The 16,443-nt window shown below is 35.6% G+C and overlaps 2 protein-coding genes across 2 annotated transcripts in view; one reads left to right on the forward strand and one right to left on the reverse strand.

Annotated features, from left to right (window-relative positions):
- LOC141440156 (uncharacterized) overlaps window positions 1-15,424 on the forward strand; it is a 34,163-nt gene extending 18,739 nt beyond the window's left edge. The window contains 5 exon segments of the mRNA XM_074104619.1: window positions 995-1,098; window positions 2,139-2,221; window positions 2,912-2,977; window positions 3,990-4,337; window positions 9,695-15,424. Of these exon segments, the coding sequence (XP_073960720.1) occupies window positions 995-1,098; window positions 2,139-2,221; window positions 2,912-2,977; window positions 3,990-4,337; window positions 9,695-9,826 (733 nt within the window). The 3' untranslated portion in view covers window positions 9,827-15,424.
- Window positions 13,365-16,443, reverse strand: part of LOC141440416 (endoplasmic reticulum metallopeptidase 1-like) — a 58,794-nt gene continuing 55,715 nt past the window's right edge. Inside the window, exon 19 of the mRNA XM_074104925.1 lies at window positions 13,365-15,950. Coding sequence (XP_073961026.1) covers window positions 15,783-15,950 — 168 coding nt within the window. The 3' untranslated portion in view covers window positions 13,365-15,782. The remainder of the gene's footprint in view (window positions 15,951-16,443) is intronic.

Consider the following 16,443-nt stretch of genomic DNA (forward strand, 5'->3'; position numbering starts at 1 on the left):
TGTCACATCACTAAATGTCTATGGTCGGGTAAATGGCGTCTTTGTTTACACTTTTCATAAATTGGATTTGCAGGTGGTAGGACCTTGTGCAAGGTCCGCCCGTATTGCTACCACCATCTTGCTCGCTAATCCTGCCATGAAATAGCAGTGCTTGCATTGTTGTGTTTCGGCGTGGAGAGTAAGACAGCCGGTGAAATTACTGGCACTTGAGGTATACCATCTTAAGCCTCTAGGTTGGCAACGCGTCTGCAATACCCCTGGTGTTGCAGATGTTTATGGGCGGTGGTGATCTCTTATCACCAGGAGACCCACTTGCCCTTTTCCTATCCAGTCGAATAAAAAAAATCTAAACCATAGTCATGTTCTCCAACCATTGGGCTATCCAGTTGTCGAAAATACAAACTGAAACATAGATGCACAGAAAAACCAGAAAAATAAGACCATCACTGGGAATCGAACCCAGGTCCTCGGTATTCCGTACCGCGTGCTATACCGCTACACCACTGATGGTCAACGGTACCGACACGAATTTCCCCTATGCACCTCATATCTCAGCTTGTTTGTTTCTTTTTTTGCCACTTAAGCAGTGACGCTAGCGACATCTATGACGTAGCGTATCTATGGAGTGCCGAAAAAGTTTCTCGATGAGGGCTACGGCATAGATGTCGCTAGCGTCACTGCTTAAGTGGCAAAATAAGAAACAAACAAGCTGAGATATGAGGTGCATAGGGGAAATTCGTGTCGGTACCGTTGACCATCAGTGGTGTAGCGGTATAGCACGCGGTACGGAATACCGAGGACCTGGGTTCGATTCCCAGTGATGGTCTTATTTTTCTGGTTTTTCTGTGCATCTATGTTTCAGTTTGTATTTTCAATTTAGGTTTTACGGGATGACCGTAAAAGTAAAAATTTGGAATTGAAATGGAAAATGCAAAAAGATTCCAAAAAACCAATCTTATCCAGTTGTCATTAATTGTCATGTACGTTTTGTCAGGCCGTCCCCGCCGGCGTCCAAGCCGCCGCCCGACCTGCGCTCCAAGCTGCCGCCGCGCGCGCCGCGACAGAAGATCGTCTTCGGGGACGATCACCACAAGACAGGTAATGACACTGCCCGACGAACAAACCAATGGCCGATTTCTATGTACATGGTATATACATGGGTTTTCTGTACTGCTTATTATGTGTTGGTGTTCAATAAAGAGGTATTATTTTGCCAAGTTTCTTGCGGCGCATTCTTCTTGGCAATGATGGTCTTTCCGAAAGCGCTGGTAGTTTTAAAAATGACGTGTAAAAGTGCCCTTTGCGGCCTATTTACTGAATAAATGATTTGAATTTTGTATTGTACCTATTGTATCAAGAAATTCAGTTTTTATCAAAAAAAAAATTTTTATTACAAGCTTTTTTTGCTAGCTGTACTTTTTGTTGACTTCACTTGCATTGTCATCTAAACTACATTTCTGTATCAAATTTCAAATCGACGCCATTAACCGTTGAAGAGTTCTGTCCTTCGGAGACGATCCTGGCCGGACCACCAAGATGTCACCAGATTCTTCCTTCCTCCGCTTGGAAAATACAAATAAACAACGCAAACGCAACTAAACCCACAACCAAAAGCACTACCACTAATATGAATGATCTGGACACTTTTCACCTCTCTCTGAGACATCATCAGGGAATGTTGACACTCCGACGGTTGGTCGAAGAATGAGCTCGCACAGAGTTAAATCTTAACCGTATTTTTAATCTTGACTGACCCTATTATTACTAATAACCTCATATGAAAATTACGGGTATTTAAATGGCGATGGCCACATTGCTCGAAGAACAGATAACCGTTGGGGGAGAAAAGTCCTCGAGTGGCGACCACGAACCGGAAGACGAAGCGTTGGCAGGCCTCCCGCCAGGTGGACTGACGACATCGTGAGAGTAGCGGGAAACCGGTGGATGCAAGTGGCGAGTTGTCGTTCATTGTGGCGTTCTAAGGGGGAGGCCTTTGTCCAGCAGTGGACGTCTTCGGGCTGATGATGATGATGATGATGAAATGGCGATGACGCGACTTGCAGTTAGTTACTCATAACCATAAATGATTGGATTATTGATTATACCCCTATTATACAGTTTTTATTTATTTGTTACAGATAAATCTCCCCCAGTAAAGAAACCAGCTGTGACCAGCTCCACCAAAACCGATGCTGCGAGTGCAGAGAAAAAGGCGCCAAAGGTAGTACTATATTTCTTAATATTTACATTGATGATGATGATGACGATGATCTGATCGATTTCGGCTATGGCGACCACTTCGACCCCTAATTATTCGATTGGCTTACAATATATGGTCTATATTCGCTGCGAACACTTACATTAGTTATTTTATGACACGGAATCAACCCTTTCCATAGACTGCAATAATTTTGACTGTCAAATTACTAGATAGCTTAGAAGCATTCGTGATATATGATTTTTACGTTAAAATTAACAGTAAGTTAATATATATTCAAATTCAAATTCAAATTCAAATGATTTATTCAGTAAATAGACCGCAATGGGCACTTTTACACGTCATTTTTTTAAACTACCAGCGCTTTCGGAAAGACCATCATTGCCAAGAAGAATGCGCCGCAAGAAACTTGGCAGAAAGTCATTTTTTCATAAAAATATAATTACAAATAAAATACTTAAAACTATATTACACAATTAAAGAAAAAAAAATACAAAAAATAATAATAAAAGAAATACAGGGATGTATGGGGTCCCTTAGTTACAATACTAAACACTAACTATATCTAAACTATATCTACGTTCAGTGGAAGTGTAGAATGCTTCCACCGTCATAAATTTTAAAATATATTGCAATGCATGAGACAAATTGTATGATAGTAGAATACAATTTAAAGTCTTATGGTTGTTTCAGTCAAAGCAAACCAGTGAATTGGTTTCAAACAAATCGCGACAGAAGATAATATTTCAGAGCAAAGAGGTGAGTTTAATAATCATTCAAATTCAAGTCAAAGTCTTTATTCAATTTAGGCTATAAAAAGCACTTATGAATGTCAAAACAAATTGCCACTGGATTATTCGAATCGTATCTTGTTGTTATAACGAGCAAGCTTTAGTAACGCAAGAGATACAGGGTCTATTTTACCACTCATTGATGTATGTATGTTACCTTAGAAAATCTCTATGTATATACTTGTTTTCTCTGTACTGTTTACTGTATTGGTGTGCAATAAAGAGTTATTGTATTGTATTGTATTGTATTGTATGTGAAAAAGAAAAATACATAATAGTCATTTGATATATCATAATTTTCGGTAAAATTATTAAAATGCACAGAATTTAAAATAAAAATTTTAAATTTAGAGCAAGCTTTAGTAACGCAAGAGATACAGGGTCTATTTTACCACTCATTGATGTATGTATGTTACCTTAGAAAATCTCTATGTATATACTTGTTTTCTCTGTACTGTTTACTGTATTGGTGTGCAATAAAGAGTTATTTGTATTGTATTGTATTGTATTGTATGTGAAAAAGAAAAATACATAATAGTCATTTGATATATCATAATTTTCGGTAAAATTATTAAAATGCACAGAATTTAAAATAAAAATTTTAAATTTAGAGCAAGCTTTAGTAACGCAAGAGATACAGGGTCTATTTTACCACTCATTGATGTATGTATGTTACCTTAGAAAATCTCTATGTATATACTTGTTTTCTCTGTACTGTTTACTGTATTGGTGTGCAATAAAGAGTTATTGTATTGTATTGTATTGTATTGTATGTGAAAAAGAAAAATACATAATAGTCATTTGATATATCATAATTTTCGGTGAAATTATTAAAATGCACAAAATTTTATGATCGTGTAATGTACAGATTGGTGTATGTTAGGTTAGACTTATTTTATAACAATTCTGTAAAATTACCATTATGTATTTTAACTTTATACATTATTCGTACCCATTTTCTGACACCTACCCTTTTCCAGTCGGTCAAACAAAAAGACGACGACAAAAAGCACCCCAACCGGCGCGTCGTGCTCCAACGGAAAGTGAGCCAGACTAAAGAAAAGTCTGTCTTCTCTCGCATCGACAAGACAGACCCCACCAAACCCAACCCTGGCATCTTCAGCCGGGCCGTCCGCACCGCCATAGGCTCGGAGAAAGCCAGAATCGTCGTGAAAAAGGACGAGCCCGAAATAGAGTATGACAGTGAGTCCGATCTAGACGAAGATAAGTTGTTGAACGAGGAGACAGGTCTGGTAGCCAACGTGACCAACCTGCCCCATGGCATCACCGACACTAGGCTCAAGACCTTAGCTGGCAACGAAGTGCAGGTAAATTTATCAGGTTACTGGTGTTTTAGGATCGTTTTTGTTGTGTTTATTTGCGAAAGGGATTAGCTGCCTGGGAAATATTTGTCCAGACAAACCACACTATAGTAATAATAATAAATCTTATTTCTCTTGCAAAAAATTAACAAGTATAAAAGGTTAATCATTTATATGCGTAGAAACATGGCATAAACTAGCTGTTGCCCGCGATATTGTCTGCGAAAAAATCTTTTATCGTACGCCCGCGTAAACTTTTCCGGGATAAAAACTGTCCTATGCCCTTCTTAGGGTCTCGATCCATCTCCATACCAAATTTCATCACGATTGGTTGAGTACTTTAAGCGTGAAAGCAATTCGAATTGCTTTGTACGAATAATAATACCTAGCCGTTTTCGGCTACAGTGACTTGAGTCTGCGTATGTTTAGCCTTTACATGGCTGTCGTAGCCGATCTTTGCAGAGAACGTTCTTTTAAAAGCAGCACAGGTTAGAGTACCATTGGCATAATTGTAGTGTATGTTCGAAGGCGGTTTTGCCTTTCGGTCAGTTGCCTGCGACCAGAAGTAGTAGTGGCGTAGCTATAACCAACTATAGTAGATTGTACAACGAGAGCATAAAACGAGCCATTTTATCCGAGACGTTCATATAGTCACCCAAGCTGGTACGGCGAGGAGGAAATGGGTTTAATGCTCGAGTTTAACACTGTTCATGCATCGTTATATAATTATATATTTTTTAATTTTATTGATCTATTTTGATTGACTTTAAGTTTTATATAAATTAAAAATTATAAAAAATGATGTGCAGAAACTGCTTTGTTTGTGGCTGTTTACACCTCATTGCCTTGGTCTTAGAAGAAGATTTTACTTTATGCACTAGAGCATAAAAAGTCATTTTATGTCGCCTAGATCCAGCATAAATACGAACTTTATGAGCATGAGAAGTGAATAGTAGATTGTTGCACCAAGCAGAAAGTTATTATTATTGCACAGAGTGACGATTTGGAGCCCGAGCGTCAGCGAGAGCTTTAAAAAGCACGAGGACAATATAAATTACTTCATGCGAGGTGCAGAATCTGCTTTTCTTTCAACTATTACAGGAAAAGTAGACGAAAAAAAACTAATGCTAAACAATTAATAGGAAAGAAATGTCCCTAGCACTCGATGATACCTTTTTTGTAAGTTGACATTTGCACTCTCAAAAAATGTCCACGGACGGAAAATTCGCAAGGTTCCCGCCAATTTTTTTTTTATATTTTTTTTTTTAATTTTTGTACTTTTTTGTTTGCATAGAGTTACTAGCAGGCAGTAGCAAAATACTTATTAGCTCTTTGGTGGTGCAATTAAAGAAAAATTGAAAACAATGCAATAAAGTATTTTCATACATTTTTTCTGCTCTAGAGCAGAAAAGTCCCGCTTTGTGCTGGGTATTTAGTGCGGTTATGATGAAATTAAAGCATAGTTGAAAGAAAAAACTATTAAAATCGTTTGTTCCGTATTCAACGTACCTATTCGTCATTTATAGTTTGTAAGTCAGGGTCCGAAGAGCCCCCTGAGCTTGGGGGCCCCGGGGCGCTGCCCTATCCGGTAGCTACGCCACTGTTTAACGCTACCGCGCGGGAACTGTAATTTCCTGGATAAAAACCGTCCCGCCCTGCCTTGAGACCCTGGCAACAGAGACCGTGCCAAATTTCATCTAAATCTCTCTTAGTGGTTTGAGCGTAAAAATGCAATAGACAGACAGTTACTTTAGCACTTATTTGATGTTGAATGGATAAAAGGGTTAAGGGGGCCCGGTACGTATGGTGGTGAAACGGAGATGGTAAAATAAGTTCATTTAACTCTTACCTGCGCACACTTTCCAATATGTATCCGGTAACAAAACGAACAAAAAATCTTCTGGCAGTGAAAGGCCCGAGGATGGGGGAAATGGGGCCATAATTCCAGCGTATGATACTTACAAATTGTATTTACGTATTCGTAAACTTGTAACGCTAAATAGATGGAGTTAGTTCTGCCGGTCGACAATAGATGGCGCTAGGAATTGCTGCATAGATTAAAATCCTAGTGGAACTTTTGTAAACGTTAAATACGTGATATATGATATATCCTTCGAGACCCATTACTTATTAGAATTACTTGAAATTTAATACATGTAGTATAGAGACACGATAACCATACAATAATCAAGTACCGTCCAAAAGCTTTCGACAGTTTCATCTAGTTAGGTTTACACAAAATGCATCCTAAAACACCAATTTCATAAATAAATTATTTAAGTTAAGGATTAATTTATTTTCACGTGCTTTAAATGTTTACAACTCTGTGATATAAACTGTGATATATTATTTATTTATTCATGTGATATTTATTACATTGTTATATTTAAGATTATATTTAAGATGTTATATAAATTTATAGATTTGAATTTTATTAGAATTTTGTTTGTAATGCGATATTGCTAATCTGGCCAGTGAAATATGGTTCAAAAATAAACTTTTTTTTATATCATCCACTGAAACATTTACACTGGCAACCCTGGTTTGATATTCAATCCACCTGGCCCTATAAATAAAGTTGTCTAATATTGAGTGTAGAGGGCAAAACTCTTGTATTCAAGTGCCCGTCGGAAAACGTCAAATAGGCGGCGCTACTGTAGCAATGGGGTAAGCTTTATAACAATTATAACTAAAAGTAAATAGATGTTTTGACTAAGGGAAGTTGGGTGCCAAATACTGGTTAGCTTTGTAATGTTAACAAGATATTATTTATCTTGACCTGTTGTGTTTGTCAAATCCTGGAGGTCGAATTCACCCCACTATCAGTGGTCGAATTGATTTGAAACTTGATATACTTACGTATGATTGGATGACAGCGAAAAACCTAATTTACTGACACTATGCCCTGGCCAGTCTAGCTTCTAGTCGATTTCAAGAAACTCGATACAGTCGCCATCATATTATTTGTTGGAGACTGGACGCGTGACTTTACTGATCAGTGTTATTTATTTACTTGTAAATAAAGACTGAAATTCAATACTATGTGATTCAAAGAAAATTAGGATTGTATTTGCTGACAGCGAATGAGAGTTTTAGTGTCAAATGTCCATCCTTTTTTACGTATTGAATTTTTTTTTTGAGAACAAAGTCCACTTAAACTGATGATGGGATTTTAGTGGACAGAAATGAGTGTGCTTTTAAATTAACCATTGTTTGTTTGGCTAAAAACGTCAGTATTGTTTATTGGCAAAAAACAAACAAAACAATTTAACGATGAAAAGAAAGTATATTTCGATTGTAAATTACATATATTTAAACAGCTGACAACTCCAAAGCAGAGTTTAGACTTGAATGAAAAATCGTGCAAATTGCATTACATTGCGAGGCTGTAAAGCCAACGAGTTTGTAGTGGTCAATCGAGCGCCGCAATGTAATGCAACTTGCACGATTTTTCTTGCAAGTCTAAACTCGGCTTAAGATTGACAGGTATCGAGTGAAGTTGCCAGCAAATTGAATCCTAATATTCTTTGAAACGCATACTATACATGGTTAAAACTTTAGAGCCAAGAAAAAAAATATGGTTAATTTATTACTAAGGAAGAAAAAGACAGCATTCTGTTTGTCTGTAGACAATAACATTGAATTTCGAAAGAGGTTTAGTCAAAGATCTGTTATTTGTTTGATGATCATGACACGACTATTTTAGAAGAGTTAATTAAAGTAGGTAATGACGTAATGGAATAATGACAGCTGTAAAATGTCTTGAAAGAAAACAAAAAAAAAGTTTCAATTAAATACACCAAAATTTACTTCAAAGAACAGGGGGCCTACCATGATCTTTTCATAAACGATCCAAACGCAGAGCAGTTCAATTTAGGCACCTAAACTGAATCGTTGAAATAGGTACCACGACGTTTATATCTCAGAGCCGAGTCTCAATGGTTTACAAGTGAATGAAAGACCGATATTGTCTCTGGTCCGAAACTGAAACGTTAAGTCGCGAAAGGGATGCCGCTATTTGCAAACCAAATATTGTATACTAAAACCTCTTTATTCTGGAAAACCATAACTCTATGTCATTCCGTGTTCTTAGCAACCGTTGTGTTGATTACAAATAAAATGTTTACGCTGTCACTAATCCACGAGTCTTAAAAATTAGTTTTATCAATGAGGAGTTAAGAAGCACAATGTCTAAAAGTTCTTGAAATTTAAAAATATTCCAAGTAAAACACTTAAAATTCCAAAAGAATTGACGGAATGTGTAACTTATACTGAATCGCTAAATTTGACACTGAAGCGATTCAATTCCCACTCAAGTTAAGCGTCATGTTACGAAAACCGCTTGAAGTGAGTGAATGAAAATGTCTGTATCGCTGTCGCTGAACCGTGCTTGAACTGAATCGCAAAAGTAACGTCGTGGTAGGAAATAGCGATGCAGTTCAGTTTAGAGCCTAAACTGAATCGTATTAAGAGAGCGTGGTAGGCCGCCAGGCCGTTTGTTGTTGTTATTACAACTATAGAAATGAAATATAAAGATCAAAATGTTTTGTATTATTGCTTAATTATTTTATAAGCATTGCATGTGTTTGTTATTGATATTTCTATTATATTTTAATGCAATTTCAATGTGATTACGATTTTTATGGAAACTTTAGATGAACAATGGTATTAGTTCTTCATTTTAGTTCTGATCTGAGAAATAAGAAACCATATTGAGATTGAATTTTTTGGAATAAAGAAAAGTGCTAAGTGCACTTGCAGATTTTGAAATTATTTTGTTCAATAATATATAGATATGAATGGTTCTTTTTAATTTGGATGTAGATTGAAAGTGTTATGCAATTTTGCTTAAGTGAAAAGGTAATCAATGTAATAGTTTAAGCTACTTGGCATCTTTCTTGATTTCCATGTATAAAAATATGTTTATCATAATTTATCTTCGCCAAAAACTAATTTTGATTTAAGCGATAATGGTATTCCTCAGAAATAACCTATAATGTTAACAATTGAGTTGATTAGGTTAACAATGTAAAACAAATCTGAAAATCGCATTCGTTCAAATAATATCATTATGTGAAAGTAAATTGTGATTATCCGGGGGTACGGCAGTGTCCCCGCCAAGACGAAAAATTATTGTCTATTCAATTTTGAACCATCGAAACAACTTGTCGAATTTGCTCACAGATGGCACCACTTTGCCAAAAATTCGCCAAGCTAAAAGCTTGAAAAGTCAGTGATTTAATTGTAAACAGGTTGACACAACCGATGATGAATGTTCCTTTAGTCTTTAATGTATGTTTAACTTTTAAGTAAGCCGTAAGCTATAGCCTTTAAACTACGAAATATCGGATTAAATGTTCCAGAGTTTAATTTTGGACAAAGAAGAGCGCAGCGCCAAAATAACCTTCAAAACGACCGTCGCCGCCGACGCTTTCCGCAAGAAGTTTAACAACAAAATGGTTGCGGCCAGCCGACTCGCCGTCACTTTACGCTAAATATAAATATAATTATTCTGCATAAGATTATGTGAAGCTATGTATATCTTGTTTTTTTCAAAAGTCAGTTTGTATGGGAGCGATCGAAAATTTATGCTAAATATTTTAGTAACATTCATAGTTACAGTCGTAAATTAGTCGACAATTATGTTACTAAACTAAAAAGTTTAATAACTCAAAGAGTTAAGAATAATTTACACGAATATGTCCTAAAATATCATTTTTGACATTAAATTGAAATGTATCGCTGTTCATTTGTTTTAGTTAGGTGATAAAATCTGTTCCACTGACTGGTTTTCTAACATCAATATGCTGTTAGTTTGAAAAGTTTTTTGTGACATAAACGATTGTATTAAATTGATCGCTCCGGTAAGAAAAAAAAGAAGAATTATTGTTAATTGGAAAGATTTCTAGTGCAATCATTAATTATATCTTCATGGACGAAAAGTCAAATATCTACGCATGCCTCAGAATAAATGCTCGTGTAGATGATTTTATAGTTCTTAATGTAGGATATATTTATGTAAGGTCAGCATCAAAAGCAGCTGCGTACTTTAGTACTTTGTCGTTTTACAGCAACGTACTTAACATCATACAAATTTGACAAATGTGTTAAAACGACAAAGTAAAAAAGCGATCCGCTACTTTTGATTTTGACTGTACCGGTCTAAGTAACTAAAGTCCTAGAAATGGGATGTTTGAGAAAGCATAACTGACTTTTGGCCAAGCTTGACTTTTTAATGATAGGTTATTCTATTTGCATTTGATATGTACTAGGTTAAGATCAGTCTTCAAGATATGATAAATAAAACCTATGTTTAACTTATATAGCTTTGAAGATAAACAAGTTTGTGCTTTTGCTTCGGGATGTATCTTGAATAATAGTTGACTTATGATATAGTAAGGTGGTATACTTTTATTTTATTCTTAGTCGCCGGTTCTTAAACCACTGCCTTAGCATTTGTGCACGATGAGTGACGGTTGAATTACATTTATTTTTAAAATGAGACAGAACTTTGTGACTAAGGCTTGTTAGAATTGGACCTACGTGTGAAAAAAGTATCAATTACTGTTCATGGAGCTGGGCTGTCTGTGTTCACATAATAATAAATTAAAAAGCCTTAAAAAATAATTTTGTTAAAAGAAAGTTTTCGCGCTAGACTTTAATAGAATTTCTGCGACGTACAGTCGTCTACAAAGAAATCGCTACGGCCGAAAGCTAGAAAATTATGTGTACGCGTTCTGGTATGTGAATAAAGTCGTGTTTACATAATTATTTATTTTGTAACTTTGCCCGTTAGGATCTCTTTCTAGTCGATTGTACCAATGCAAGTCGTGGGCCAATGTGTTAGACAGCCCTGCCCTACGTAATTTAATATTATACTAGTAAAAAAGTATCAATACTTTTGGTTTGTGTATTGCAGTAAATATAAGTGAATTAATTTTTCCTGTGTATTAACGGTAACTTGTCAACAGATTACAGTTATTAAGTTATTGTTTTTAAACCAGAAATGTGCAAAGAATATGCAACTATTTCTACTGAATATGAGACATTGTGTTGGAGTTGAATTACATTTGTATTTTTTTTTACTTTGAAACAAATTACGATAAGTATTTTTATTAACACTGCTGGTTGATTGCCTGTTTTTGTTTATATTTGTAAAAAAAAAGTATAGACATTTAGTAAAAAAACAAAAAACACTCTTTATTCATTTGTTTTGTCGCACGCGCACCAAGCTTGTCTTGAATTTGTTGTCACGTAAAATGTAAAATTTGTTAGATGTTACACGATTATCTATTTGATCAATTTTCACTTTAAAATGTACCATTTTCTATTTTTTATAAGAAATTTTTGTTTTTTCTTATTCAGAATCACGATTACATTTTATTTTGAAAGAAAAAGGTTCAGTTTGTGAACTATTTGTTTAAATTCACTTTAAGTATCAAATAGTAAATATTAAAGTCTTGGATATAAAATTCTTGTTCTTAGAAAGTTGTTTACTTGTGGTATAGTCAGCGTCGAATATAAGAGAATTACTAAAGTAATGTAATACGAAACACGCTTGACCAGAGCCGAATTCCTACGTATTCTAGCACCTTTTTATTGGAAGATGACTTATTCATCAACACAATAATACATTGTGTCTTAAGGGCGGTAAATAAGGAATTACGAACGAGAGTCTTTTAGAAGCCTGAAGTCGAAGACTGAGGGCTTTAATGAGTCGATGTTCGTTATTCTAGTACCGCCCGTGCGACATAGAATGTTTTTCATCACATTTGCGAGTAAAATTGTTTATTTGTAAGACAAAATATTATTTTTGCCTCATTGCCTTGACCTTAGGCTGCGCTCTAGGCCAGCGCCAGCATCCTCCCCTGCACAATGCGCCCGAGCTGCGGGAGGGGGGAGGGGGCGCGTGCAGCAGCAGCGCGCCATGCAGTATCAGTACGGGCGATGACTCATTTACCGACCACGGGTTTCATGACAAGCACATTAAGGTCGAGGGTTTTATTTGGGGGGTTGCAACCAAGGTAGCCTGCATGTTACGACACTGTTTACGAGCAATTGTGATGAAAAAACAGTTTATAATATTTTTCTCATAAACGTTGTGTTATTTTAGCTCCATTGGTATTGGTACATTATTTGTAACTCAATAGCAAGAGTCCTAAGCATGTTAATTCAGTTACATAGGCTAAAACTGTTGTGTGCATTTTAGTATATTTGACGTCGTTGGGGGCATTTAAGCCGCCTAGCTTAAAATCGATCCGAATTCATCTTTGAGTGAACTTTAGGGCATAAAATATGTGTTACTAAGAAGTTAGTAAAAACTTGGCACTGACACTTGTCTCTTCTTCTCTTTTAAAATATGGCTTTTCTTTCCTAATTAATAAGTCAATTTCGCCAGTGTCAAAGTAAACTCTCTTTGAGAGGCACGTTGTACGGTGATTGTAGCTTTTGCAACTTAAAAGTAAAATTCCAGAAACCACGTGGAGACAACTTGCGCATTAAAAAATGTCAGACACGAGAGCAATATAGAATTTTGTGATCACTGTTCACTGTTAAGGTTAATCGCCGCATAAAACACTATCAAAATTATACTTGCCAAAGAAACAGAAATAGCAAAATAAGATATTGTCTACATCCACCATGTTCGAATGCTACAAATCGAATCCGACACTTGTGCCAATTTATTTTGAAAGAAGTTGCCGATTTGCGCCGCCAGAGGCGCTGCCATTTTACGATTAGACATAAGACGTTTTGCGTGTCAATAAATTTAAGAGACTAGTAATAGCTACTTTTTCATACGAGGTTTGGGTTACAGATTGAATTAAAGAAATATTTGGAATATCCAGCGACATTATTTTACTCAAACTAGGTCGGAACTCTTTTTTTTATAGTAATTAAGTTTTTTATTTTATATAATATGCTGCTTAAAGTATAGCGCTATTTCTTAGCTTGTTAACTCAAATAAAACATTACGTTTAATTATATTGTTGTCATTTTTAAATAACCTGAAATGTAGATCTCAATAAAAAGGGAGCAGTTGAAAAATGTGTTTTTATTGTTATTTATTTATATTTAAACCCTGTAAATATGTACAAAGTAGAACTAAGCTTATGTTACATTCGCATTTTATGTATGCGTCTGACATGATCTTAAAATAAGACGGTGGTTATCCTTTCTTTATTTTAAGTTCATGGTTTTGAGTTTAAGAATGAAAAGAAAAAATAAAACTTTTTTTTAAATTACTTTTGTATTTCATTCATCAATCCCTTCCGTCCTAAATTTGATTTATTAAAAAACTGGGAGTAAAGTCTAGCCCAAAAAATAAGAACAATTCAGTATAAAAAAAAAACACGGAACAATTAATACCAAATTACATAGACCCGAAGTCAAAGCCAGTGTTATATTATATGGGTTCACATACTTAAATAGATATTAAACACAAGACTCAAGAACAGTATAACTATTCTTACTTAGGTATATTTTACACAACAATAATGTCTGCCCCGGGGCAGACATTACTACGAAAATATAAGTTCGTGGCGTTCCGTGCCTGTGACGCTTTTACTATTTAATACGAGAGTGAGAGGGATGATACGATACGAACTTCGATTTTCTAATTTCGGAGTAGGCCCTCTGACCGTGGATCGAACCCGCGTTCTCAAGCTTTGATAACCATTCTGCTATCTGGTCGTCAGTGATAAATCCCTGATTTTTTACATCACAGATACTACGTAACATCAAAATTCGAACTTCGGTTCATGCTATCCCGCTCACGCTAATAGTAATTAATACAAGAGTGAGCGAGACGATACAATATGAACCTCTACAATACGTAGGTATATAATGTTAATTCTAAAATTAGTCCTTTTTTTGAAACAAGACTAGTTCTTGTTAGTATTTTGGGTAAACATAGGCCTTTATTGTCTAACACACTCGGAATCACAATCGTAGGAATTCGCCACCTCTTTCTATCACATGGTATAAGACGAGGATAGAAAGACAGTGAATGCGATCGCGAACTTCAGCGCGTTGGATTAGATAATACGGCGTCAGGTTTGGTCTAAGACAGGTCGAGACATAAACATAACCAAAACATTGAGCAAAATAAATATCACACAATAGTCTTATCGCACTGTATTGTAAAAACTAAGTACTTACTGACCTTGTATACAACGTGTTTTTTCTTGACTTCTGTTAACTTTTCGCATTAACAGACTGCTAAGTTCATTGATAGAAACTACTTGGTAACTATAACAGCCTTATTCATAAAAAGTTAGAGCCTCCTTGAAGGCTCCTTGAAGGCCCGATGCTAAAAAACATGATTCATAAACGTCTGTTAGCGCTAATCAGTCGATCAAGGCTCTGCTAAAGTTAGAGGACCGTAGACCCTCCTTTATCTCTCTGCTAAGTCACAAAATGGCCGCCACAAGTTTGAACAGCTGACTTTGACTAGAGCAAAACACCATAGGTACCGAAGATATTTATAGTGAAGGCAGGGCTACGCAGATTAAAAAAAAAACAGGAAAATTTATTTTCAGGAATTTGTATTTAAAAATCCTCTAAATTAGCAACAATAAATATGAAAAAAAAATAAGGATGATTAACATAATTATGGCTTTTTGCACAACCTAAACATGCGGATCGGAAATGGCGGGAAAACAAACATCTCGCTTTTTATTTTTTTTCCTGGTAATTTGCTGTCACTGCTGTCATTTTTTTTTTAATTATCGATTAGGCCATTTTTTGTCTTTGATTTGTCAAGGTGGCCAACATAACGCGTCTAATGCGTCTATCAGCAGCCTCAACAACTAGCAGACTACTAGCAAGCGTTTATGAATCATACTTCTTGACAACCGTCTAACAAGCTTAATCAGTCTGCTAAGGAACAGACCGATCAAACCTCAATTAAGGATTTTTTATGAATAAGGCTGTAACTGTTTGGCTAAAAAAAGTTTTTTTTTTCATAATAATAAAACTCCAGTCATTGTTGGAGGTTACAAGTGATATTGACATAAAAAAATACTCACTTTTCAAACTTAATTCTTATTTTGCTAAATATGTGGGAATTAAAAACATCTTAGTTATGATCTTAATTTTTGACTCATCTTTAAACAGAGTTAGGCCACTAGTGTCTTGAAAAAATGACTTTATTAGACATTTTGAATGTTCCCTTATATAGTATGTATGTATGTAAACTCTTTATTGTACAATAAGTAAACAAACACAGATGACAAACAATGAAATATATGTACAAAGGCGAACTTATCCCTTTAAGGTATCTCTACCAGTCAACCTTTGAGTGGATGAGAGCAGCATTCAGTCAGGGACAGACAAAAAGTGAGTTTAAAAATTAAAATAGATAGTGGAAGCTACAATACATATAGTTAACGGAAATCAAAAAGAACACTGTATAAATATGTAAATAAATAACATCCTACTACAAAAACGACACTAAAACGCATAATTACTTCTTATAGTAATAGAGCTATCAATGTTAAAGTACTCCGGCATAGCGTCAAGTAACTGCTGGTATTCGGGGCTGAAGTCTTCGGGGTGCTGCTTTTTGTTGGCATGGTGGGATATGTCCACTATTGGGCCCGACTGCTGGGACGTGGGCACCTGGGAAACGTATGGTTAACATACAGGTTTGTACCGTAATAAAATGAGTCAATCAACTTTTTCTTGTTTGTTCTATCTCGTTGTTCAAGAGACAACAGTGACAGAATTTAATAAAAAAAACTGTTTATCTACACCCATATAGTAAATCCTCAATTATGCTTTCAAAAACCATAAGTAATGACCAGCATTACGACATTGGACATGTGCAGCAGCAGGTGGTCGCGCGCGCAGCTCGTGGGGCAGACATACCTACCTAGTAAGTTAATGCAGCTCATTCTCAATGGTTCGCGGAACACATGATAGAGGATTTAATATATTGATATAGATAAAATATTGTATGCAACACGTAATTAGTCCTTAAAACACGAGTGTGGCCCTATTATGAAACTCGGCTACTCCTCGTTTCATAAACCCACACTCGTGTTTTAAGTACCCCTATTACGATACAGTTGCATAAAATACTATTATATGTTACTAATTTGCTTAGGAGATA

The sequence above is a fragment of the Choristoneura fumiferana genome, chromosome 22 (genome assembly GCF_025370935.1).
Source record: "Choristoneura fumiferana chromosome 22, NRCan_CFum_1, whole genome shotgun sequence".
Classification (NCBI taxonomy): domain Eukaryota; kingdom Metazoa; phylum Arthropoda; class Insecta; order Lepidoptera; family Tortricidae; genus Choristoneura; species Choristoneura fumiferana.